The sequence below is a fragment of the Plutella xylostella genome, chromosome 14 (genome assembly GCF_932276165.1).
Source record: "Plutella xylostella chromosome 14, ilPluXylo3.1, whole genome shotgun sequence".
Taxonomy (NCBI): Eukaryota; Metazoa; Arthropoda; class Insecta; order Lepidoptera; family Plutellidae; genus Plutella; species Plutella xylostella.
Window position 1 is genome coordinate 3,563,414 of NC_063994.1, and position 27,534 is coordinate 3,590,947.

Sequence of the window (27,534 nt, forward strand, 5' to 3'; positions counted from 1 at the left end):
GTAGAATAATAAGTATAATAAATTAATATTAATCACTGAATATGTAAAAGTTGTCATGGTCACAGTCAACAATATATAGTCAATGATATCCATTTAACCATCAAAGTAAAATTGCATGAATATTCACTTTGAAAATATTTATTTTATCTTATCCAAATATTTCAGTTAAATTAAAATATTGTTAGTGCTCCTATGGCCGCCATCCAACACATTGACCCTACTGGTATAATTACCTAATTGAAGGTATTTATTTTATTTTAATCATACAAGTAGATAACTTTAGTAAAAGTAAAGTTGGTGCTCAACTAGGCCGCCAACTGACTCATTGACCCTATTATTAAATATTTATTAATTTTGTTTAATATTCTTAACATCTTTTTCAAGCAAAATCAATGTTTATTTATATTAATAAAAGGGTATAATGCAGGTTTTTAAGTATTATAAATTATCATTAACTTGCTGAATATATAAGAATTGTCTTAGTCACAGTCAGTCAGGTACAAGTTATGGCCAATGTAACCATTGAATAAAAGGAATAATTACATGAATTCTATTCTGTTGTCTGATACATAACTAGTTATTGTAGTAAGTAAATACCTATTGAATTCCAATAAAACAAACTTTACATACTTAGGTGGGTAAGTAAGTACCACAATCATACCTATCACATATGTAGATCAGTAAGAAGCCTAGATTCACTAAGCATACATACATCAATAACATTCACCACACATGAGATACACAAGGATAGCTTGTTTTCCCCTAAAATTCAATAACCTACTCTCCCACAGCCTAAACCTAACTGCTTAGCATCTAAGTGGTTTGAAGATGAAATGCATTTTATACAAACCTACATTTTACACAATGTTCCTAGTATCAAGTACCTAGTAAGTAAGTATAAATTAAGAATCTGGGTTTCTTAGTTCTGAACTAATGATTTGAAAGTAGATTTATTTTGCAACCAATACAACACTGGTGTCTCTTAAATGTTTGTTGGTTTTGTTGCTGCCTAATTGTTAAGTATGTTTTTTCTTTTATGATAAACAATACTTCAAATACCTGAATTTACCAAGTGTAGCTAACCCCATAATAAAACCATAGAGAATCATTAAACTAGTGAATCACACAAGTACACACAATAATTATTCAAGTAGAAACATAGTATTTTATGAAAATATGGTCCGGCCAATTTTCATCCCGGTGGAAAAATGTTTAAAATCATTTCAAATATTAAGAATACAAGTAATAAGTAATGTTTATAATAACCACTCTTAGAGAATCAAATTAGGTTGAGCTAGCTGTAGATTTTAAATTACTTAAGTACTAAATAGAAATGCTGATTCAAATAAGAATATAATTTTGCTAAATAGATTCATAGCTTAATATGAATAACCTGAAGCATATTCTTCATTCTGGTTTCAAGACTGAATAGATAAGTACATGCTTACATGAGAACTAGATGGAGTTGGTAGAAATAAGTTTATATTGTGTATCTCAGGAGATAAGTAAATAAGTACCGACTACCTAGGAATATGAATCTTCTTGTAACCTAAACAATTTCAGAATGATCTAATATGTTACCTAATAGATTTACTTAAATTGCAAGCACTTATCACTGAATAGGATTCCACATAATTATGTTATATATCTGATGAATCATCCATTATTATTACTTATAGGTACTTATTCAGATTGTTGTGCAAGCCTAGTAAGTTTGTAAACCAAATATGTTGGAACATAGGTTATGATCCACCACAATGAAACATAGGTACACCTAATGGTCTGTATTATGCTAATTACTGTTCTTTACTGGGTATGCAAAGACTGCTGGGTGAAACAATTTCAGGTAGATAGATTGCTGTGAGTAAAAGTAACATACTTAAATACTTGACTCATTAGCCATCATCTCAATAGAACATACTATTCAATATCTGTACTATATTGATATAAGTAACTAAGTTTATTCCTTCCAGGTAAACAAACATAGCTTGATGAAACAAGTGGGGTAATTTTCCCATAGTCGAATGTACTTATGCTTGTAAATTGATTGTTTTATGTGATAGAATCTTTAAGGCTGATTGATGAAGTAAAAGGTGGTTTCCTTGGGTCTCTCCTAATAAACCTAGGTACCCTAGCAGCCTTCAATTTCAAAATGGCCAAGAAGCTTAACAATAAATAATGGGGAACAATTGGATTTTTAGGTTATGAAAAATATTCTAATTTTGAAACCAGAACAAAGTAGACAGATATTCTAATATAAAGAATGGGGTGAAGTATAGATATGCTGTGATACCTCTAAATAGTGGTTATGACAAAATATTATCGACACTTAGCTGAGGATCCTGAGGCGCCGCCGCCGGCCGGTCGAAGCTGCAAAACCACCCCGCCATAAAATACACTCCCACTATCACTCCCATATGCAAACGCTCCCCCCTATCACCCGAAACTCCACGAGAAGACCAAGGGCCAGTTTTCTTCCCGAATCCTATTTATAGCCTCCCTGACCATCGACTCCCTTTTTCTTTTTTCTTTCCCGGTTCATCCATCGAACTTTATCGATCCAACCCCCTCCCTGAGATCCTAGACTACAGGTGGCGCCACTGAGCTAGACAATAACACAACTATTAAATATTTTTAAAGTAATAAACCGATGAACTATTGTTCTATAATTATTGATAATTAATATTATTATTATTTAACTAGTATTTACTCATTTTAAGTCCTGATTCGATTAATTAGAACTAAAAGATACTCAGTTGAGCGTCAAGGAGGCGTAGTACGTAAAGTGTCGCGTAAATTAGTGTTGTGCAAATCTAATCCTCATAATAATAACTTATCACTATGGCGTCATTCATTTCAATAATCAAACAATAATTAACAGAGCCGTATAAACGGTTGAAACATAATATAACCGAATCTAGTATGATATCTCTTTAAACTCTAAGCGTCAACAATAAGACTTGTACTTATTCTAGGTATCTGTCGATTCCAACGACACAACACCCCCCGAACATTACCATATAAGGAAATGCGTCAACGAGTCTAACCCACCAGATGGCTCTAGTGTGGCATTTCTACATCGCGGTATGGTTGTGTTTTCCAACCAGCGTATAGTCTTATTTTGCTTATAATAAAAATTTCGCCAATCTATACATAAATATTGTAATAATGTATAAGTCTGCTACGGACGGACTATGTTCCGTTACAACCACCCCCTAAATTTTTAGGAAATGCAATTGGATAAAAATTTACCTATTTAAGACTTATACATTATACATGAATAACGGTACATGAAAATAACAAACTAATATCAGAACCTTACAATACAAATAAGTTTCGTTACAACCACCCCCTGAATTCCGAGTCGCTCGCCAAGTCGCGCGCCCCAGAGTCGCGCGCCACGCGAGCTGGCATCTTCTGTTTTTTTATATCGTCAACTCGCGACCCCATGTAAAGTACGGTCAGATGCAAATGAATTGAAACTAAAAAATATAGTTTAATATTGTCGAAGAAGTAAGAAGGTACCGACTAGTAGACAGTCGCCATTAAAGAAGATGCTTTGATTTCGGGATAAAGATACAATAAAGCCTATGTTGGAAGTGCGGAATGAGGCAAAAGGGCATGTTACCTATGACGCATGATACCCATGTTTGCTATCTCTCTCATCCCGTGCGCAAATTTTACCTGTCATAGCTATGTCCTTAAAGTTTTTATTGCAAAAACCGGTTTAAAGGGTTAAAAAGTCATTGTTTTAGTGACGTCGTTTTAGTGTTACTCGTGATTCGAAGCAGAGATGTACAGTGCATTACTTACAGCGCAAAAATATTAAAATGTGGCAGTTTTTACTGATTTTTATGTATTTTGGGGGTAAGCCTATAATAAATTAACTTTACTATATTACCAAGTCTACTTTGCCGTAATATAAACACAGTGTTACGTTTTTGTTGTGTTACCGTAACATTAAATATCGAATTAGCACTAAAATTTAAAACAAATTTCGTTTATTTCATTGGTCAAAGAGTACTGTAACAATTACTTCCAGGAAGTTCATCTCACCATTTAGTAATAAAACTGCACATGAAATCATAACATCCCAGCAAGGAAAGTCGGTACTGCTTCGTGCAGGTTATAAATAATATAACAAAGACCGAACAAATACAAATGGTTCCTGTGTTTGGAGGTGTTCGAAAAGAACAGTTTGCCAAGCGAGATTAATTACTGATTTTATTTTAAAGTAAAGTCCTATAAAATACCCTATACATTTTAAGTAGTTGCCTTAAGCATAATAAATTATTACTTTTGTGGCTGACTCTACATATTTTCACAGTCGAGCGAGTTGACGACAAAAAAAGTAGGTAAATACGGGAGGGGCAACTCGCGCGTGGCGCGCGAGTCCAAGGCGCGCGACCCGACGAACGACTCCAAATTTTTAGGAAATGCAATTGGATAAAAATTTACCTACTTAACTTGATAGACAATGATAACTCTATATCTTAGTGAAGGTGATAAACCCCAATACTCTCATATTAAATTTACTTAATTCATAGTATTGTAACCAGTGTTTTATTGTTACTTAGTAATATTAAAACCAGAATATTCGAGGTAACAGTCGCTGTACCCTTCGCTATCTCGAATATGCAACGAGTTCGAGGCCCCCTACTGCAGATAGATGCCACCCACTCGACCAGCGCACCCAATGAGGACAACAAAGGTGTCATTACCCGACAGGCGTGCACATAATCAATCCTATCAGGTAACTCATTTGATAACTCTCTTATAAGAATTCATCAAACGCCCTATATGTTTCTCAGTGATTTCTCCATACGATCGATGCATTGGGTGAATTGCTTACTGTTTTCTTCCCAATGTCTTTGCAATTAAGAAAAGAAACTAAGTAACAAAGTTAAACTAAATACTTGAGTTGAGACCCATATCCCCTCTCAAATATGTGATCGATTAGAGCCCTCACTGTAGATCCTCACCGGATGTCCAGTCAAGCAGACACCATCTACGACACAGGTATCATTATCCAATAGGCTTACACTATCAGTAGTCCTGTTGAACAACTCATTCGATAGCCCCCTTATAGAAGCTCACCAAATGCCCTATGTGCCTATCAGTGGTTTACCCGAATCGTTTTACTTTTCTACTTGAATTAACTCCACTTCAACACCTTCACAACACTTTTATCAACAGAATTTTGTAAGGTAAATTCAAGAATCCCTGGGTCTTATCACCTTCAGCATTTACTAAACCTACCTAGCTTTATGTAAACCTGTAAGCTATAGTGACAACAGGATAAAAGTTTATAAGAAAAACAAATAACTGAACGAAACTTTTAACGAAAAGAAATGCATCTCTGGAAGTACTTCTTAATTATAGCTTAGTTACGTAAATATTAATTAATAAATTACGGCATACTAAAATTGTAACCAGTGGTAAGCGTAAACAAAGTATTCGAGATAACAGTCGTTGTGCCCTTCGCTACCTCGAACACGGAACAACTTCGAATCCCCCACTGCAGATTAATATCGTCCCACCAAACCAGCACTCCCGCGAAGGCGACAAAAGTATCATTATTCAAGAGGCTTGTATTTTTAGCCTAATGAATAACTCATCTGATAGCCCCCTTATAGAAGCTCACCAGACGCTCTATATGTCTCTCAGTACTTTCTTAGAACGATCGGCGCATTGAGTGACATTTAAATTAGTTCCTCCTCAATGTCTTTGTGATTTATGCAAATCAATAATAACTCATTAATGAAAAATATTTGAGTTGAGATCCAAAGTCACACTATTCCCTTCTCAAATATGAGATCGTTGAAAGCCCGCACTGTAGACCATCGCAGAAAGTCTTAGTCGGTCGAGACAATAAAAACGACAAAGATATCATTATCCAATAAGCAATGCTACTAGATAACTCATTTGATAGCCCCCTTATAGAAGCTCGGCAAATGTCTTATATGCCTATCAGTAGTTTATCCGAATTGTTCAGCAGTAGGTATGAATTTAAAAACCATCACTTATCACCTTCACACAAAAAAAATATACCTATATTATAAAATGTAATCTATCACGGTAAAGTTATTAAGTATAGGAAGAAGTACTCCAAAACTACATTCCATTTCATTACCATAACAAAGTATAGTCACCGACATTAGCGCGCCCAAAAGTATAAAATTTACAGGGCCAATGAATAAATGACACGGTTACACGGTGTGACCATCATCACTGTACCTTCAGATATCCTGTACCTAAACTTAAATCCAAGTAGAAACTTATTTGCTATCCCTCTTGTGTAAGTACACAACACACCCCCTTGATTTAAGAATTTATCCACTCTCCTAATCACTAATCATAATACAATAATCCTATTCCAATCCATAACTTTTAGTTTTACCCAAAATCCTTTACAAAATCAATTAGTTATTTAAAGGAGTGCAATGAGAATTTAAATCAGCTATACTCAACCTGCGGCCCGCGTACTATGACTTAAACGTGTTTGTGGCCCTTACATAAAAGGTTGAGTACCAATGATTTAAATGGTGTATCACCCCCAAAATTAAACAACTCTAAAATATTTTTCTATGTTGATGAAATACTTAGGTAAGTTAAGCACATTCGTTCACTCCAAGACAGTCAAATTTAAAATGCATTCAAATTGTCAAATAACCTAAGCTCTTATCTATTTCTGTAGATGAATACTCTCACCCCCACGTGTGTAACAACAGAACAATACTTAACCCACATTCACATCACAACCGTCTTTCCTATTTTATAGTATTCATTGACTCAATTCAATCACCTCACTACACTCTCATTCATAAACATTCCTACATTTTTAAACCATATTTACTAATTTTAAGACACACCCCCACTCTCATATGTCACCTATTCCTAAACACACCCTACTGATGATGATGATGATTATTATTATTATTATAAAATTGGAGCAGTCCATATTTACTCACTTTAAGCGACACCCCCACTCTCTTATGTCACATATCCCTAAACACACCCTACTGATGATGATGATGATTATAAAATTGGAGAAGCCCATATTTACTCACTTTAAGAGACACCCCCACTCTCTTATGTCACATATCCCTAAACACACCCTACTGATGATGATGATGATTATAAAATTGGAGAAGCCCATATTTACTCACTTTAAGAGACACCCCCACTCTCTTATTTCACCTATTCGTAAACACCCCCTATTGATGATGATGATGATGATTATAAAATTGGAGCAGCCCATATTTACTCACTTTAAGAGACACCCCCACTCTCTTATGTCACCTATTCGTAAACACCCCCTACTGATGATGATGATGATGATTATAAAATTGGAGCAGCCCATATTTACTCACTTTAAGAGACACCCCCACTCTCTCATGTCACCTATTCGTAAACACCCCCTACTGATGATGATGATGATGATTATAAAATCGGAGCAGCCCTAAGGATACCTATTCTGTGACATTTACCTAATATTATGTTGAACCGCCCGATGATTATGAATCTTGGCCATCATAATCTAACACATCATTATAATCTAATACACATATTATAGTTTATAAAATATAGCATGAGCCCTTTAAAATATACCACGTTTGATTGACAGATCTTCCTGGTTGGTAGATGACTATCGACAAATAATTGTAAAATTTTACGTCGACTAAACCATTTGATTACCGACATAGCTGTCAAAATATGCAAGCTGAAGTGGCAGTGGGCTGGTCATATCTGCCGAAGAACCGATAACCGTTGGGGTAGACGAGTTCTCAAGTGGAGACCACGAACAGGCAAACGCAGCGTGGGACGCCCTCCTGCCCGCCGGACCGACGACCCTAGGCGGGTGGCGGGTAGTGGTTGGATGAGGAAGGCCGAGGACCGAGTGTTGTGGCGCTCCTTGGGAGAGGCCTATGTCCAGCAGTGGACGATTATTGGCTGATGATGAAACCATTTGACTTTGACTTTGACTTATGCCTGCTAAATAAAGTTGGGTTTCCCTTGAAAGCGAAGAAGTGACAAATAAAATGTATGGATTTGACAGCTGTCATTCTAATCAAGCTATTTTAAAGAACTGTAACATACATTCACTAGGCTCACCCCCACTATCTTATGCCTTCCAGCTTCCTCTCCTGGGAACAGTCCTAAACACCCCCTATATGTGATGACGACATTGAAGTAACCCTATGAATACCTATTTGTGTGTAACTTTTAATCTAATGATGTTACGGCCGATGATGATGATGAACCCAAGCCACCCTAATTTAACACATTGATAAAATCAGATATAAGTAAGTATGTAAATACGAACATAGTTTCCTTCACTAGCTCATTTTATTTACACCGTAATCTTATCATTCCTCTATCTCATAATATCCCTAATGTCGTGCACATTATTCACAATATCAATCCATACTCAATCGCACCTACACGCAATTAGCAACCCAGTACCTATACTATATGTAGCTAGCACGCACTCACGCGCAGCCTGTATTTAGGTATACACTGCAGGACACGAACCTCCTCCAATTCCCCAACAACAGAGAGCCACCTCCACAATCTCCATGCACATAAATTTAACACCACAACACACATTGAACACCAAAACCCCGAGGATCGAACTCGACAGTAGTCAAGGTCACTATGCACCACAACATTCGGTAGTGTAGCCAGCTAAGTATTTACATACATGTAGAAACATAAGATCATAATATCATAACCTCTCTTTCTCCACATGCTAGGTATCGATTTCCCCCTCCTAGTTCCAATTATATACCTAATTACCTATACCTGCGTATTAGCAAAACGCATACCTACTACATACATGCCATTGAAGTAGGTACAACGAAAGGAGTGACATATCCACTGTACCCAACACATGAACAGTGCCTTCGGCATCGGCAAACAGCCACCGACAACTCATCCCACTACATAATCTTTTAACCACGGTGACAAACACCTTAGTGACAATCACTGGAGCTGGACAGCTGTTTGTCACTGACATTATAATAAGACGTAACATTACCTATCATTGTCTAATTAAATAGGTACATACATGAAGGTCATTGAACCTGTACAAAACAGTCTTTAATTTTGTCGACACGAATGCGGTAACTATATACATATTCAGTTAACCCCACGAAAGCTGAATATACTATTACTAAAATCCACAAACCTCATAACAATAATATTCGCTAAACTTATAACAGCCCTTTCCTTTGTCCGTAAGGTACCTACACGTCAGGTACCTAGAACTCACCTACATCCATACCAAATTCATGACACCAATTCCCTTCTATCGTGGGTAAAAGTCACCTTGACATAAGACCCAACACTAATCCTATCTTTTCTATGCTGGCAAAATTTATTTGTCATACATAACTAATTCTCATTACACCCCTTTCTCTAGCGTTGAAAGTATAAATATATCAGCATATAAACATACACCAAACCTATAACAACACTCTTCCTTTATGGTTTAATTAAACCCACATAACGGACTACCTAAATAAATGAGTAAGAAAATTATACAATGCAAAATATTTTAATATGTATACCAGCGCCACCTGTGATAAAACTCTTGAACTGCAATTAATCATTGATATCTACAGGTAATCAGGTTCGAACATCAAATACAGCTAGCTAACTTCTTCCTGTTGTATCCTTATTTACCTTTTATTTAAAGGTAAGTAGAAGTATAAAATAACAGTAGACAGACAGTACACTTGGAATTAAACCTAAATCGGATGCACACAATCAAAATAAATTTGCCATGCGTAGATATAGGTATCTCATCCGCCGCTGTGAAACTGACACTTATTAAAATGTGTCTACTATCTACCTATAATATGTGTATATGTATGTATAAATAACAAAAAATCTATTCCCTAGACAATCGTAGTCGTAGAAAAATTAAATAGGTAAACAAGTACTTAGGTACTTACTAAAGTTTGCATTCACCAAAACATCTGTTAGTTATAGCTACCTACCACGCTAACTTCGAACGGTCTTTGACCTTACTAGTTTATTCTCGTTTACTTAGTAGGTACCTACTTTATTTTACTATAGGTACCCCTTTTCCTTTATTAATTTAACGAAATAATTACAGAAAATGACGCAACATCCATGCGCCAAACCTACCAGTTTCAAGTGCACCATGGTAAGATCGGTATAAATGAACCATGTAAAGCTTCTAAATCACAATGTCATGTCTTTACCAAAATAATAATGACAGGACGCTACCTATAACCTATTTGATTGTTTTACTAATGCATTTGTAGGCAACCTACACGTATTTTAAGCACACTAAGTTTGAATGCAACAATTTGTATACAATAGGGTAAAAGTACCACATATCGGCACTTCAAATGTTTCAAGCAAAATGTATACAAGTATACAAATATTATGCTAAGTTTTTTTTATTTATTTTTTTATTTTATGTAAAGGGTAAAGTTACCAGTTATTGACCTTTTAAATGGTTCAAACAAAATGTGTTACCTAAGTGTACACATTATATATATATTTTTTTTTATTTGTTTTTTTTTTCTCTAAATGCCTAATTTATTGTACGCCTACACATATGAGTTTTCTATTAACGTTTTCTCTCAATCTCCTTCCGTTTCACGGCAACAATTGTAGGCTAAAAGCCTTTTAAGTTTTTGAATAATGCAAAACACAAATAAAATAACGTTCCTAATAACCCGATCCTGTTTCTAATAATTCTGATCACCCTATCCTGGTCACGGCACCAATTGTAATATACCCCCTATGCAGTGAACCTTCGGACTCTAACCTACCTATTTGAGACGTATTTTTCGCCCTAACTAAACTGAAACGGAACTGAAGAGAAGTCTTGTAACGGTATACGTGTTTTGCATTATTCGTTTGGCCAATACGTGATCGTCTAGTCTAGCGGTTAGGACTCTACATTGCCGAAGTAACTCAAGTTCTTTTAGGAGGTTGAGAGAATCCCTACCCTAGCACTAATCCCTAGAACCCTAGTTCATAATCCCTAGTTTATCTATTTGTTAGGACAACAGAACAAAGCTCAAGCAATAGTTATTTCTTAAACATACATGATTTAATTAAACAAAAGTAATTTAAATATATACAAAATTATCTATAAAAAAAGGGTTTTAAATTTGAATAGAAGGTGCGCCCCGCCTCGCACACCCTATGAAGGACGACCAGATCCGTCCACCAGACCCATCTACCTTCTCTAGCCCACTGGCTCTATTCAAACTGTTTTTTTTTTGTCAGTCAGTCCCTAGGAAAGGATCTATTGATTGGGATCCAGATGATGTTAATAATATTTTATTCAGCTTCACAATTCGGCACGGATATCTCCTGAGCCTACTTAAGCATTTATTCGACACGGATATTTCCTGAGTTTACTTCTGTATCTATAATATGTAATAGTTATTCGGCACGGATAGTTCCTGAGCCTACTCGTGTATTTTCGACACGGATATTCCCTGAGTCTACTTATACATTTATTCGACACGGATATTTCCTGAGTCTACTTCTGAATCAATAATGTGTAATAGTAATTCGGCACGGATAGTTCCTGAGCCTACTTCTGTATCCATAATATGTAATAGTTATTCGGCACGGATAGTTCCTGAGCCTACTCTTGTATTTTCGACACGGATATTCCCTGAGTCTACTTATACATTTATTCGACACGGATATTTCCTGAGTCTACTTATGTATCAATAATGTGTAATAGTAATTCGGCACGGATAGTTCCTGAGCCTACTCTTGTATTTTCGACACGGATATTCCCTGAGTCTACTTATACATTTATTCGACACGGATATTTCCTGAGTCTACTCATCTATATCGTCACAGTACAATGTTTTCCAATAATGGACATAATTAAAATATAATTATTATCTCCCATTTCAGCTTGTGTCAAGAGCAATCACTCAAATGTATCTCTATATTGTAGATCTCAGAGTTATGTGACAATTAATATTTTATCGATGCTGGCTTGTATCTACCATGGTACCTACAAGTTGTTCGAGGTGGTTTCCCTGCCTCTAATTAACTTCATCACAGTCAAGCTCAACATTATTTATTAATAACTAACTGTCATCATCTCCTCCTGTATATAGTATATTGGTAAGTTTGTAAGAAGAATCCAATTCAGCAACTGCTTTCCTTTACCCAAGCTGATAAGAAGTCATTTCAATTTATTTATCGGTAGTAAGTAACTCATGTACTATGAAAATATTTCCCTATCTTATTCAAAACTCAGTAAATTTTATTTAGAATAGAATACAGTTGAAACTCTTATTGCCGCCAATCGCCTCAATGACCCTAATTATAAGTTTTGGTTAATATTATCAACATCTTATCCAAACCCAAATCAATCATTATTTATATTAGCAGAATTAAAGTAGAATAATAAGTATAATAAATTAATATTAATCACTGAATATGTAAAAGTTGTCATGGTCACAGTCAACAATATATAGTCAATGATATCCATTTAACCATCAAAGTAAAATTGCATGAATATTCACTTTGAAAATATTTATTTTATCTTATCCAAATATTTCAGTTAAATTAAAATATTGTTAGTGCTCCTATGGCCGCCATCCAACACATTGACCCTACTGGTATAATTACCTAATTGAAGGTATTTATTTTATTTTAATCATACAAGTAGATAACTTTAGTAAAAGTAAAGTTGGTGCTCAACTAGGCCGCCAACTGACTCATTGACCCTATTATTAAATATTTATTAATTTTGTTTAATATTCTTAACATCTTTTTCAAGCAAAATCAATGTTTATTTATATTAATAAAAGGGTATAATGCAGGTTTTTAAGTATTATAAATTATCATTAACTTGCTGAATATATAAGAATTGTCTTAGTCACAGTCAGTCAGGTACAAGTTATGGCCAATGTAACCATTGAATAAAAGGAATAATTACATGAATTCTATTCTGTTGTCTGATACATAACTAGTTATTGTAGTAAGTAAATACCTATTGAATTCCAATAAAACAAACTTTACATACTTAGGTGGGTAAGTAAGTACCACAATCATACCTATCACATATGTAGATCAGTAAGAAGCCTAGATTCACTAAGCATACATACATCAATAACATTCACCACACATGAGATACACAAGGATAGCTTGTTTTCCCCTAAAATTCAATAACCTACTCTCCCACAGCCTAAACCTAACTGCTTAGCATCTAAGTGGTTTGAAGATGAAATGCATTTTATACAAACCTACATTTTACACAATGTTCCTAGTATCAAGTACCTAGTAAGTAAGTATAAATTAAGAATCTGGGTTTCTTAGTTCTGAACTAATGATTTGAAAGTAGATTTATTTTGCAACCAATACAACACTGGTGTCTCTTAAATGTTTGTTGGTTTTGTTGCTGCCTAATTGTTAAGTATGTTTTTTCTTTTATGATAAACAATACTTCAAATACCTGAATTTACCAAGTGTAGCTAACCCCATAATAAAACCATAGAGAATCATTAAACTAGTGAATCACACAAGTACACACAATAATTATTCAAGTAGAAACATAGTATTTTATGAAAATATGGTCCGGCCAATTTTCATCCCGGTGGAAAAATGTTTAAAATCATTTCAAATATTAAGAATACAAGTAATAAGTAATGTTTATAATAACCACTCTTAGAGAATCAAATTAGGTTGAGCTAGCTGTAGATTTTAAATTACTTAAGTACTAAATAGAAATGCTGATTCAAATAAGAATATAATTTTGCTAAATAGATTCATAGCTTAATATGAATAACCTGAAGCATATTCTTCATTCTGGTTTCAAGACTGAATAGATAAGTACATGCTTACATGAGAACTAGATGGAGTTGGTAGAAATAAGTTTATATTGTGTATCTCAGGAGATAAGTAAATAAGTACCGACTACCTAGGAATATGAATCTTCTTGTAACCTAAACAATTTCAGAATGATCTAATATGTTACCTAATAGATTTACTTAAATTGCAAGCACTTATCACTGAATAGGATTCCACATAATTATGTTATATATCTGATGAATCATCCATTATTATTACTTATAGGTACTTATTCAGATTGTTGTGCAAGCCTAGTAAGTTTGTAAACCAAATATGTTGGAACATAGGTTATGATCCACCACAATGAAACATAGGTACACCTAATGGTCTGTATTATGCTAATTACTGTTCTTTACTGGGTATGCAAAGACTGCTGGGTGAAACAATTTCAGGTAGATAGATTGCTGTGAGTAAAAGTAACATACTTAAATACTTGACTCATTAGCCATCATCTCAATAGAACATACTATTCAATATCTGTACTATATTGATATAAGTAACTAAGTTTATTCCTTCCAGGTAAACAAACATAGCTTGATGAAACAAGTGGGGTAATTTTCCCATAGTCGAATGTACTTATGCTTGTAAATTGATTGTTTTATGTGATAGAATCTTTAAGGCTGATTGATGAAGTAAAAGGTGGTTTCCTTGGGTCTCTCCTAATAAACCTAGGTACCCTAGCAGCCTTCAATTTCAAAATGGCCAAGAAGCTTAACAATAAATAATGGGGAACAATTGGATTTTTAGGTTATGAAAAATATTCTAATTTTGAAACCAGAACAAAGTAGACAGATATTCTAATATAAAGAATGGGGTGAAGTATAGATATGCTGTGATACCTCTAAATAGTGGTTATGACAAAATATTATCGACACTTAGCTGAGGATCCTGAGGCGCCGCCGCCGGCCGGTCGAAGCTGCAAAACCACCCCGCCATAAAATACACTCCCACTATCACTCCCATATGCAAACGCTCCCCCCTATCACCCGAAACTCCACGAGAAGACCAAGGGCCAGTTTTCTTCCCGAATCCTATTTATAGCCTCCCTGACCATCGACTCCCTTTTTCTTTTTTCTTTCCCGGTTCATCCATCGAACTTTATCGATCCAACCCCCTCCCTGAGATCCTAGACTACAGGTGGCGCCACTGAGCTAGACAATAACACAACTATTAAATATTTTTAAAGTAATAAACCGATGAACTATTGTTCTATAATTATTGATAATTAATATTATTATTATTTAACTAGTATTTACTCATTTTAAGTCCTGATTCGATTAATTAGAACTAAAAGATACTCAGTTGAGCGTCAAGGAGGCGTAGTACGTAAAGTGTCGCGTAAATTAGTGTTGTGCAAATCTAATCCTCATAATAATAACTTATCACTATGGCGTCATTCATTTCAATAATCAAACAATAATTAACAGAGCCGTATAAACGGTTGAAACATAATATAACCGAATCTAGTATGATATCTCTTTAAACTCTAAGCGTCAACAATAAGACTTGTACTTATTCTAGGTATCTGTCGATTCCAACGACACAACACCCCCCGAACATTACCATATAAGGAAATGCGTCAACGAGTCTAACCCACCAGATGGCTCTAGTGTGGCATTTCTACATCGCGGTATGGTTGTGTTTTCCAACCAGCGTATAGTCTTATTTTGCTTATAATAAAAATTTCGCCAATCTATACATAAATATTGTAATAATGTATAAGTCTGCTACGGACGGACTATGTTCCGTTACAATAATCTTAGTGATACATATCATGTTGGTACAGTAGATCGATTGTTAATTTAGAGTTTTACTTTACGAAACGTGATCTTAAATCCATGGTTATAACAGTACTGATATAGAGGAACGTTAGATATAAGACATAGACCACCACAGACTTAAATCAGTCATCAAAGATGAAATTCAGATCCATGTTATTTTGAATCCAAAATAGTTATCAAAACAAGTTTGCCATAGGTAAATAGCATAGAACAACGCGGACTCGGGTGAAGTCGGGTGTACCCTCGGGAAGCGTCATAGCGATCATTCTTGATACAAAAAAGTCTGCCAATTTTTGCGGGGGGAAATTTTACCGTTTACCATAATTATGTCTCATGGGACATATCATTATGAGTTTTCATTCGCAGCAATAAGGGTTACGTGAAGTGACATTTAATAATGAACACAGTGTCTTCATTTTTCTTGCCAATGGATGTAACAATTATCGATAAGTGTTATCGATGAATTCGAGAACATGGGTTAGAAATACTAATTTCAAATTAATTAGGTATAGTTAAGTTTAATTAGGAATGATTAATAAACGAAGTCACCCGCTTTTCGCTGTGCATTTGTGCTCGCGTGGTGGGTCGCGGGCCGTGTCGACTTTTTTGAATGAGTACAATGCACTGAAGTTGTCAAGTGGGCGGCCCGACGGTCAGATGCATTCAAGCCGCCCCTTCGGGCGGCCTCTGACTAGGCTTAACGACTGCTGCCGAAGCAGCAACCGGGACCCACGGCTTAACGTCCCGTCCAAAGCACGGAAGCGTCCAGAAAAGAACAATTTGAAATCGGTAACTCATGCTGTACCTACCAATGGCTGACCGTGTCAGTTGTTGCTTAACCTCAGTGATCAGTTACGATTACTGAAGCCAATTCGACTACGGACGCTTCCCAACTATGACCTTTTTTGTCGATTAATACATATCTACATACCGGTACATCACTATTGCATTTTTTTGACATTGGTTGCTAGGAAACAGCTAATAACAATAAACCATGACCAAATCTGTGATCAAATCCGGAATCCGGATATTCTATGAATTAAAGCTGTCATTTTAGTATGTAAACAAATCATTTTCTATGAAACGAACGCTTTGCCAACTAGATTGAGTCTAGTGAAAATTGAGACTGCAACTAGTTTTTATAAATCGGAGGGCCTTTCTGGCCTACCACCCCGCCAGAGGGGAACGTCTGGCTATTTCGTCTCCAGACCATTCATACTCAATGGTAAATAGTATGGATAACCAAGTAGTACCTATATAAACACATCCCTTTTATTGAGATCTGCAATATTTTTAGATTTTGTATCATTTAGAGTCCAATTATGTGTGGTATACAATGTATAATTGTATACATATAATGCACATGACCTTAACTAGCATGTGGTATTGGTACTCATAAAGTAAAGTACCTACGTAAGAACAGAATTATATGTAGATATACATGGGTACGGACGTACGTCACCAATGTAAGAAGAATTCAATAGACGGTAATCCTCTTTATGTTTCCTTAACATACAGAATAGATGTTATATCAAAGGAAACATTGTATAAGTCAGAAGTTTAAGTAGTGTGAGTGTTGAGTGTTGAAGCAAAAGGGTACCTAAGTCTCAATTAAAATTAAAGATTAACAATTTTCATGTTAAATATTGAGTAAGTACTTACCTAACTAGAGAACGGATGTGCAAACTGGTGCTTACGTACTATGTATTAGACTTGAAGAAGGATAGATAGAATATATGCAACACATGTAGGTACATGTGTTGCACATGATGTTGGCTGTGTTTTAGTGTGAATAAATGAAATGAATATTTGAGGCCCAATTGGGATGTAATGTAACTGAAATATGATGTAATTATAAGATAAGATAAGAAGACCTTAGTGCAAGTATGCAGATTGGGGCATACAATACCGGATAAATTTTCAAGAGTTCCGGTATTACAACTCAATACCGGGATTCCGGTATTGGTGCCGGTATTAGACTTAATTGTAATAAATGGCATATATTGTGTTTAAAGGTCGTGTAGGACCAAATTAAACAAGAAAAGGCAATAAAATTTAGTTTTACTTACAACAATTGAGTATTAGAGTTTATATTTTAGAATATATATTTTTTAACATTGATTTTTGTTTACGCATGGACAACAGTAGATTTCCAACGTCCGAAAACTGCATTAAACGGTTGGAAACAAGAGGGCTTTCATGGTATATAGGAACACAAGGCTAACTATATCCTAATCGCTTTATTTATAGCCTAAAAGGGTCCGATAGCGGTATTGCGGTGTTGCATGCCCTAATGCAGATAGACAGATATGCAAATGGTAACCTGTGTGCATTTTATAGTGAATGGGTACTACTATACTTGTTCATTGAGTCAGAGTCAGAGTCAGAGTCACAGTCAGAGTCAGTGGCAAAGTCAGTGCCCGTTGTAATTGGAAAGGTTGAGCTAATTTATAAGTAATGAACCTACCCATACATCTGAACTTTCATAGAACGTTGAACAGAACTATAGACAGAACATATAATTGCATATATCGGTGTATCACTAACCGTGTCATCAAACTCTGTATAATAACCAAGTCCAGTGTCAGACCAAGAGAGAGTTAGCCTCAGTTTAGGAATACTAAAGTGTGAGATTCCTGAACGCATCCTTAAACCATAGACCTTTAAGTATTATATACTCTATGTTCTTCTCTTTTACAACGCGTTCATGTCAACATTGTGTGGAGCTTAATTAAAGCCTAATTAATTAATTTATGGTTTTATTTCCAAATATAACAATTGGCGACGAGATTCAGAACCTGCAGTTTAAAGTGTGATAATAATCAGTGCACAAAAATTAACAATAAAAAGGTAAAACGCAAATAAAAGTGAAGCATCAAAAGTGACGGTGTGAAGTTGGTAACAATCGTAAAAGCGCCAACGAATACAAATAAAAAAAAAAAAAAAAACTCAGACTCAGAACACGGACTAGGTTTGGAAAGTTGCAGTCTACATGAACGCAGCATCTGAGTTAATTAAAACAGGCAAGAGATCATACATCTATCTCTGTTCAAAGGCAGAATTACTCCAAATTTTAACGGATGAAGGCATAGATTGCAACAAAAATGCTAGTATCGACACACTTAGAAAGCAGTTAAGTGAACACTATAAAAATAAATCGAAAATAACAACAGAAAATAAGCAACACAGAATGTCGATGTTTGGCGAAATAAAGCCGTTTGACGGCGATAAATGGGAGGTGTTTGTACAACAGCTGGAATGTTTCATATTAGTTAATGATATCTCTGATGACAAGAAGGTGCCTTTGCTTATAACCAAACTAACACCAAAGGTATTTGAAACATTAAGTTGCTTATGTGCACCGAATAAACCCACAAAACTAAGTTATGAAGAATTGTGTACAAAATTAAAAGAAAAATATACAAAACCAGTCTCAACAGTATTGGAAAGGGCTGAGTTTAGACGAAGAAAACAACTACCACGTGAAAGTATAGAAGACTATGCATTGGAACTTAGAAAAATGGCAAATCGTTGTAATTTTAAAGATATTGATGACCAGTTAAAAGAAAAATTTATGGATGGAGTAACCTCAAAAGTAATTAAGTTCGAGCTAATGAAGGGCTCTGCAGATTTAACTTTAGAAGCCTGCATACAACTGGCTCGCACAGTGGAAGCCGCTCTTCTCCACACAGGTGATGCTCCTGAAACCACTGAGGTTTTTTTTACCCAAGAACAACGTAAACCCAATATGAGAATGAAAATAAAAAAAAATAACAATGCTAATACAGAAATGCATTGTTTCTGTTGTGGAAAAAACAATCACATTAAGTCACAATGTTCATTAGCCAAGAAATTCTGCTCAGAATGTGGTCAACAAGGGCACATATATAGGATGTGCCAAAGAAGAAAACGTGAGGCTCATGTCTTGGAGGCACAAACACCGGAGGAAGTAAAGGAGGAACCAGTAGAAAATATAAGAAACTTATACGATGAAACTTATGCTGTTCACAGTGTAAGTAGGATACCTCCTCATTTTATAACCTTGAATGTCAACGGTTATGACATGTCATTCCAGTTAGACACTGGATCTGACGTGACAGTTGTGTCAATGTCAGATAAAGTTAAATACCTTAATACATTCACATTGGAGGAGTCGAATATAATATTCAAAAATTTTGATCAAAGTATTACAAAACCATTAGGTATTTTAACAAAAGTACCAGTCACATTAAATCAAGTGAGGGAGTCATTGAATATTTTTGTGGTAAATAATAATTCTCCAAGAGTAATAGGCAGAGATTGGCTTAATGCCCTAAAACTTTGGCCCCCAAATGTACAAAATGGTTTGGATTTAGGAAATAACACTGTTCTAACTGTTTCAGATGCACGGAGAAATGTAAAAGAACAATTCGCAGAGGTGTTTAGTCCAGGTTGGGGTAATTTTAAAGATGAAGTGATAACACTGAAACTAAAACCAGACACCCAACCAAAGTGTTTGCCCGTACGCCGAGTACCATATGCTCTAAGAGATAAGGTAAAGCATGAAATTAATAGGTTACTGGAAAATGGTAGAATCAGTCCGGTGGAACACTGTGAATGGGGAACACCGGTGGTGCCCATTTTAAAACCAGATGGTGCAGTAAGATTATGTGGAGACTATAAGCTAACTGTCAACACTGGATTAGAGATTGACCATTTTCCACTACCACATATTGATGATATTTTAAATACGTTAAAAGATGGGCAATACTACTGCGAATTGGACTTAAAAGAAGCTTATTTACAAGCTCCTCTAAGTGAGGAGAGTAAAAATTGTACAACTATTGTAACAGAGGCTGGTACTTATAGATATAATTTCTTACCTTATGGTGTCAGCTCGGGTCCTGGATCATTTCAAAGATTGATGTCTAAAAAATTAACAGATATTCCCAACACTATTGTATTTATTGATAATATATATATAAAAGGGAGCAGCTTACAGGACACATGGGACACCTTATGTAAAGTCCTAACAAAATTAAATGAATGTGAATTTAAACTGAAACCTGAAAAGTGTAAATTGTTTGTGACCAGTCTTGATGTATTTGGATTCAGGGTAGATAAACATGGTGTAAATATTATAAAATCAAACATTGAACCGCTGATAAATGCTAAAGCACCTACAAATTTAACTCTACTCAAATCCTTTTTGGGGAAATTAAATTATTACTCTCGATTTCTGAAAAATATGGCTACCATCATCACCCCATTGTATGAATGTACCAAAAAAGATAAGTTTAATTGGACACCAGAATGCGAGAGTGCATTTAAACTTATTAAGGAAAAACTAGCTTCTGCAAATAATTTAAAACATTATGATCCGCAGCTGCCTTTAATTCTAACTTGTGATGCTTCTGACACAGGGTTAGCTGCGGTGTTATCGAATAGAGACCATAATGGTATGGTTCAGCCTATTGCTTATGCAAGTAAAAAACTAAATGATGTAGAAAAGAAATATGCAACAATTGATAAAGAAGCAATGGCAGTCATTTTTGGAATAACTAAGTTCTATAACTTTATTTATGGACGGGAGTTTGAATTGGAAACAGATAATGCAGCTTTAGTGAGGATTTTTGGCCCAACAAAGAGCATTCCAAAAATGGCTGCTAAAAGGTTGCAACATTATGCAATATTTTTATCAGCATTTAACTATAAAGTGAGACATATCAAAACATCTTTGAACCCGGCAGATTTTTTGTCTAGAACTGCTGTAGATGTAGAGGAAGAAAATATAAATGTAATACATTCTCTTTGTGCAAGTACTAATTTAAGTAATATTTGTCATGTGAATGATTCAGAAATGGAATCCTTAAACTGGAAAATAATACAGAAGGAAACAAAAAAGGATCAAATATTATCTAAAATAATAAGATATATGGTTGACGGTTGGCCTGACAAAACCAATTTACCAAAAGAACTGTTACCATATTTTAACAGGCATATTGAGTTATCAGTTGATAGGGGTTGTGTATTTTGGGGCTATCGCTTGTTAATTCCATCAGTTCTGCGTAGTTCCGTATTAACTGAATTACACAGGAGCCATTTTGGAATCATTCGCATGAAGGAAATTGCTAGATCTTATTTTTGGTGGCCTAACTTGGATACTGAGATAGATGAAATATCAAAAAATTGTATTGTATGTTTGCAAAATAGTAAATCTCCTTCTAAAATACAGAAACCATGGCCTATACCCCCTTCTCCGTGGTATAGAATTCACGCTGACTTTTTAGGGCCATTTAATAACAAAATGTTTTTAGTGGTGGTTGACAGTTACTCAAAATGGCCAGAAGTTTTTGAAATGTCAAACATTACCTCAGGTCGTACCATTGAAGCATTTAAGCATATTTTTGCACGATATGGATTTCCGGTACACTTAGTTACAGATAACGGTAGATCCTTTACCAGCTCTGAATTTCGGGACTTTATAAAAATGGCTCAGATTAAGCACACATTTTCAGCTCCGTACCACCCAGCCACAAATGGTGCTGCTGAGAGATTTGTGGAAACATTCAAATCAGCTATAACTAAAATCAAAGAAGGTGGTAACAGCTTGGCTTATGCTATAAACCTGTTTCTTTCGGATTATAGGAGCACACCTCAGCGAACTACGGGTGTTTCACCAGCTCGCTTAATGCTGGGGAGAGAACTCCGGAACCGTTTCAGTTTACTGCGTCCACCACCACTAACTGAAGATATATACAATAAAGTTCAAAGTAGAGAGCAAGGAAATAGAGAAACTAAATTTGAGGTCGGCCAAAAAGTTATGGTCAAAGATTATAGAAGGGATAGTAAGCCATGGGTTCAGGGCCTCATTATTGAGGAATCGATTCCTAATGTAACATACATAGTAGATGTAGAAGGGATGAGATGGAAGAGACATGTCAATCAAATGGTTACTTGCTCTGATCTTTTAGACCTAGGTTAGCTATACTTAGTGCGGAAACCAAAACTGTCGGTTAGTTATTAAGTTAGTAGTTATAAGATAGATAGGCAAACATTATTTTTCATTATAAAAAACATGTTATAAAGTTATTTTAAGAGTTTATTGTTTTGTTTTAAGTCGGGGAGAATGTGAGATTCCTGAACGCATCCTTAAACCATAGACCTTTAAGTATTATATACTCTATGTTCTTCTCTTTTACAACGCGTTCATGTCAACATTGTGTGGAGCTTAATGAGGCGTTTGTTAAAAAAAAAAAAAAGTTCCTTTTTGGAGAAATAGATGGCGTTGTCTGGGGTTGTACCAACTCTCAAACCCTCAGAACACACTCAGATCACAATATGTTATTCTGTGAGGCTAACGAAATGTGAAAGTGACGTAGGTACAGTGAAACTATAAAGTCCTGAAATTAATGTTTGAGGAACTAAAATTTTCAGGAGCCTGGCACCATTAGAAAAGAAACATAAAAGTCATAACAATTGTTTATGTCAATAGGCGGTTGGCTGTTTTTTTGAATTTTCTTATTAATTATAAGGATAATCTAGATAAAAGCAACAATTTACGCTTGGTTGCAATTAGGAAGATGAAGAAAAATATTCGTAGTCAAGCTAGTGAAGTTATTTATCGAGTTTTAATACAATGTTAAGCGGAACATCAGCTGGACACATTTTGTCGAATTTGGAGGATGTTTACGCTCGTACAGCGTCTATGACGGGTATGTAGCATTGTACAAATTGTAATAACTCATTTTTTATTGGTACCAACGCTTCATTTATCGATAAACCTAGGTTTAGAGCCCAAGTCGAACATTGTTTACATACCACTGATTGTAGGTTTCATCTGGTTTCAGTTGAGTCAAACCTTAACATTTTGATACTTGAAGATATATGTTTGTTTACTTAGTTACTAAATTCACATTGTGTGAATTTGGGGGGCTTTGTGTAACTCAAAAAGATTTTTTTATTTTATTTTATAGTTATATCGGACCAGCGTGCTAAAGAGGGCAAAATATATGGTATATTTCTAACTCCTGGAAGAAACAGAACTGGCCGTCCAAAAAGAAATATTGATGTCTTTTCTATGTGTGCCCTTCGTCAACAGATCCAGTTTTTTTATACAGTTGTAATAACGTTATCTAAATAAATATTTATTGGTTTCACTATTACCCTTCATATTAACACCTTCTAGCTTGTATAAGAGCTTTTTTGTGGATGGTAAGTTGTTTTTAAATACATAGGTAAATAGGTAGGAAGTTAACAGGCAAAATTTCAAGTATCAAAGTCAGTTATGTTTCGCTATATAGGGTTGCTACATGAAAGATAGCAGTGCCCTCATTTAATTTCAGGACTTTATAGTTTCACTGTAGGTAGAATTGTAGTATTATTTTCTCTATGATGTCGATGTCACTGTTGCTTCAGCGTTCAGTGCGATTGTGCGTACAGCCGTTCTTTTCAAGTTTTCTCAGTTTCCTTGTGTTTCTCCTGTATTAATTGAGTTGTAGTTGAGCTATCTGCTCCTCCTCCCTTGATACTGTAGAGTTAGTGCACTTGAGATAGTGACTCTTTTGAGATAGTGACTCTTGTGAGATAGTGACTCTTATGATAGTGACTGCTATACTGTAATAATGCCTAAGGACTATGGATCATGGTCCCTTGCCAATCTGAAGATAGAGTTACGAAAACGGAATAGAACTAGTGAGTTCTTATTCTGAGTTTAGTACTCTTTGCTCTCTATGTAATTTTTGACAGTTGATACACTGCGTTTTCACGCCATCTATCGGCTTACCCAAAAGCTCAACTGACAGCTGTCAAGGAAAACGGCTCATTAAAGCCTAATTAATTAATTTATGGTTTTATTTCCAAATATAACATAAAGTATCTTATTCATGATCAGGACTTCTCTTGACTTTTATGTGGGTTTACTATCACATAATATTCCCAGCAACTTAGGCCTATTACAAATACTTGTTGCAATGAATGTTTCCAAACTTATATCATAATCTGTTAATGATAAAGAGACAGATTATTTAATGGTATTCTAATATGAAGGGATGAAAAGACAGAATAGCACTCCTAAAGTTCAAGCATAACAATAATGATGGAGGTTACAGAATGTAAAATATTACAATACACAGAAATTTACTCTAATGCTTGTTATAATAAAAGCTAAGGCTTAGAGATGTTCAAATTAAAAGTTTTTCTGTGCCGGGGAGGGTCTTCGAACGTAGTTCAAGATAATAGCTTGTAGTAGCTAACACTCCACTTATACCAAAACATAAATACATATAGAATAATAAAATTGAGTTAGAGTATGGTTATAGAGGAAGAGATTAATATAGTTGTTGTAGATTGAACATTCATTTGGGATACTAATATTATATACTTAGAAGCAAACTAGCAAACAATAAATACAATATAATATAGATAAATGATAAGAATATGACATGATTATATTGTTTAGTGTGAAGCGTTAATTTAGCTATATGGGAGACGTGTCGACACCGAATACATTATTGTGTGTTGAAATAGATCTATTCTATTCTGATCAGAGAGGGTGCGAAGTTTCTGTGCGTGGCTCTCTCGAGTGGAGCCTTTGTGCATTACCCCTTGGTTTCGGCTAGGCCAGCCACAGCTCCCGAGTAAACTGTCACAATAGTTTGTTTGCTAATTCTTATTTGATTTAAGATTATCGTTGATTGAGTATTAAGATATAGTGTTCAAGTGTCTACATGCTGAAGTCAACAGGACCAATAGCTAAAAGCAGAAAATAACAGTACAGTCGTTTGTGTTATGTGACAGATACGAGTATCAGTAATAAATGTAAATGCAAGAAGAGGTATAGGTAGTTAGAAAAGAAGAGGTGTAGTAAGAATAGAAGATAACAGAAAATAGGATGAATTATTTGTAATAGAAGCCACATAGTAGAAGTATCAAATATAACTTGCAATAGAAAATTGCTTGAATTACTGAATAATGTTGTAACAGTATACTTATTAGTAAAAACAGTATAGTAATATCATAAATCATACTTATATACCTACTACTATAAACGGATTTACCGATACTACGTATAGTGTAAAATAGACATTATTTATTGACTTTATATTATTATTTCACTTTCTTATTGCCGGGAGTGTCGCGAAAGATCGCGAATCACATTTCGACTTCACTTAAATCGAGTAGAATTTTCAATAGTGTAGACGAGCCTAAAATTTATATCGGTAACTAGTGGGTAGAAGTGAATACGGGGCGACTCGACGGGTGTGGTGGAGCGCCACTTTTGTGTGAGCAGCCGCGGTGAGCAGACGGTCAGAGTGAGGGGGTGATCAGTACCGTGGAATCGTGAGGACCCGGCGCAGCGGAACCGAGGCGACCAGGCACGTGGAGCCGATTCGGGAGTGATGGCCCGGTTCAGACAATAGTTACAGCGAGTACAGCTAAGTGATCTTTCTACTTACTTTTTATCTCTCGTTTATGATTGATAAGTTATACACTTTATTCCTTGATGGACCAATTGTGTTTATAATGAGTAACGAAACTATGGAGATAATGTAAGTGGAAACCATTTTATACTTTATTTTCTTGGTGTTTGAATTGTGATTGCTATTGACATTGATTATGCTAATGTTGGTATGTCGTTAAGCATACGGTAATTTGAAGTCGTACCCCAAATAAGAGTGGACTACTGTGACTTGGGTAAATGTTTAACTAGTGAGAAGAGAATATACTGTGTGGTCAGGGAGGGCTATAAGGGGTGGTTGGAGGCCCTTCGTCGGTATCTACAGAACCGACATTTAATGTTTATAAATCATTAATAGTGACGAAACATGATATGAGAGAGTGATAGATGATGAAAGAATGATAAACGTATGCACGTGTGCATTGCGATGCAGGTACGCGTACTACGGCCTTTAGCGAAGACGCGAGGCATGAGCTAATGACAGTAATCGTATGCGAGTGTGCATTGCGGTGCAGGTACTCGTATTACGGCCCTTAGCGAAGACGCGGGGCATGAGTTGATGATAGTAAACGTGTGCGGGTGTGCATTGAGGTGCAGGTACTCGTATTACGGCCCTTAGCGAAGACGCGGGGCATGAGTTGATGATAGTAAACGTGTGCGGGTGTGCATTGAGGTGCAGGTACTCGTATTACGGCCCTTAGCGAAGACGCGGGGCATGAGTTGATGATAGTAAACGTGTGCGGGTGTGCATTGAGGTGCAGGTACTCGTATTACGGCCCTTAGCGAAGACGCGGGGCATGAGTTGATGATAGTAAACGTATACGCGTGTGCATCGTAGTGCAGGTACGTGTATTACGGCCTTCAGCCAAGAGGCGGGGCAAGTGAGGATGCTATTGACATATATTATGCAGTCTGAAGCTTTAGTGCAATGCAATGGCAATGAGAGTGGATGTATGTGATTGGCGTGTAATGTTTTAATATAGGCTGTGTTACCACAGTGCACCGATTTGATTCACCCGGTGAGAGTTGGCATATTCGTATTTATTTTAATTTCATTTCTTATAGTATGAGCACAACGTTACCATATGAGACGGTCCGGCAGGGTACGATTTCCTGTGCCTATTCTACAAGAATCACAACCTCATATTACATCTCTTAAATATTACCTATGATTGAATAGTATCATGACAATTCGTGATCGCCATAATTATGGCGGTTCGTGACAGAGGACTCAACGTCTTCCAACGATGATAGCAATTGTATTTTCAAGAACTTTTTATATTAAATCAGCTGATTTCAATAAAAACTCAATTTGCTACCCCATTTTGCGTGATCGATCCAAAAGTCAACGATAAAATTAAATTTGAAGAACGAATCCGATTATCCAATATTCAAATTGGAGAGACTCCTACATTTTTACTTTTCAATCGTCTTCAATTATTTCGA

At 35.6% G+C, this 27,534-nt stretch overlaps 1 protein-coding gene across 2 annotated transcripts; it reads left to right on the forward strand.

The window, feature by feature from the left end:
• Window positions 1-18,320: 18,320 nt before the first annotated feature.
• On the forward strand, window positions 18,321-22,809 carry LOC119693144 (uncharacterized protein K02A2.6-like). Of its 2 annotated transcripts, none has more exons than XM_048625308.1 (2): window positions 18,321-19,662; window positions 20,033-22,809. In XM_048625308.1, the coding sequence occupies exons 1-2, from the start codon at window positions 18,643-18,645 to the stop codon at window positions 20,048-20,050; spliced, it is 1,038 nt and encodes a 345-aa protein (XP_048481265.1). In that variant the 5' UTR covers window positions 18,321-18,642; the 3' UTR covers window positions 20,051-22,809. The 2 variants fall into 2 exon arrangements, with proteins under 2 accessions (XP_048481265.1, XP_048481264.1); XM_048625307.1 differs by having other exon boundaries at window positions 18,327-19,662; window positions 20,033-22,804.
• Window positions 22,810-27,534: the final 4,725 nt, after the last annotated feature.

What these genes read in the sequence shown, in the direction of transcription:
- LOC119693144 (XM_048625307.1), top strand. Translation starts at nt 20,554, where the DNA reads ATGTCTAAAAAATTAACAGATATTCCCAACACTATTGTATTTATTGAT.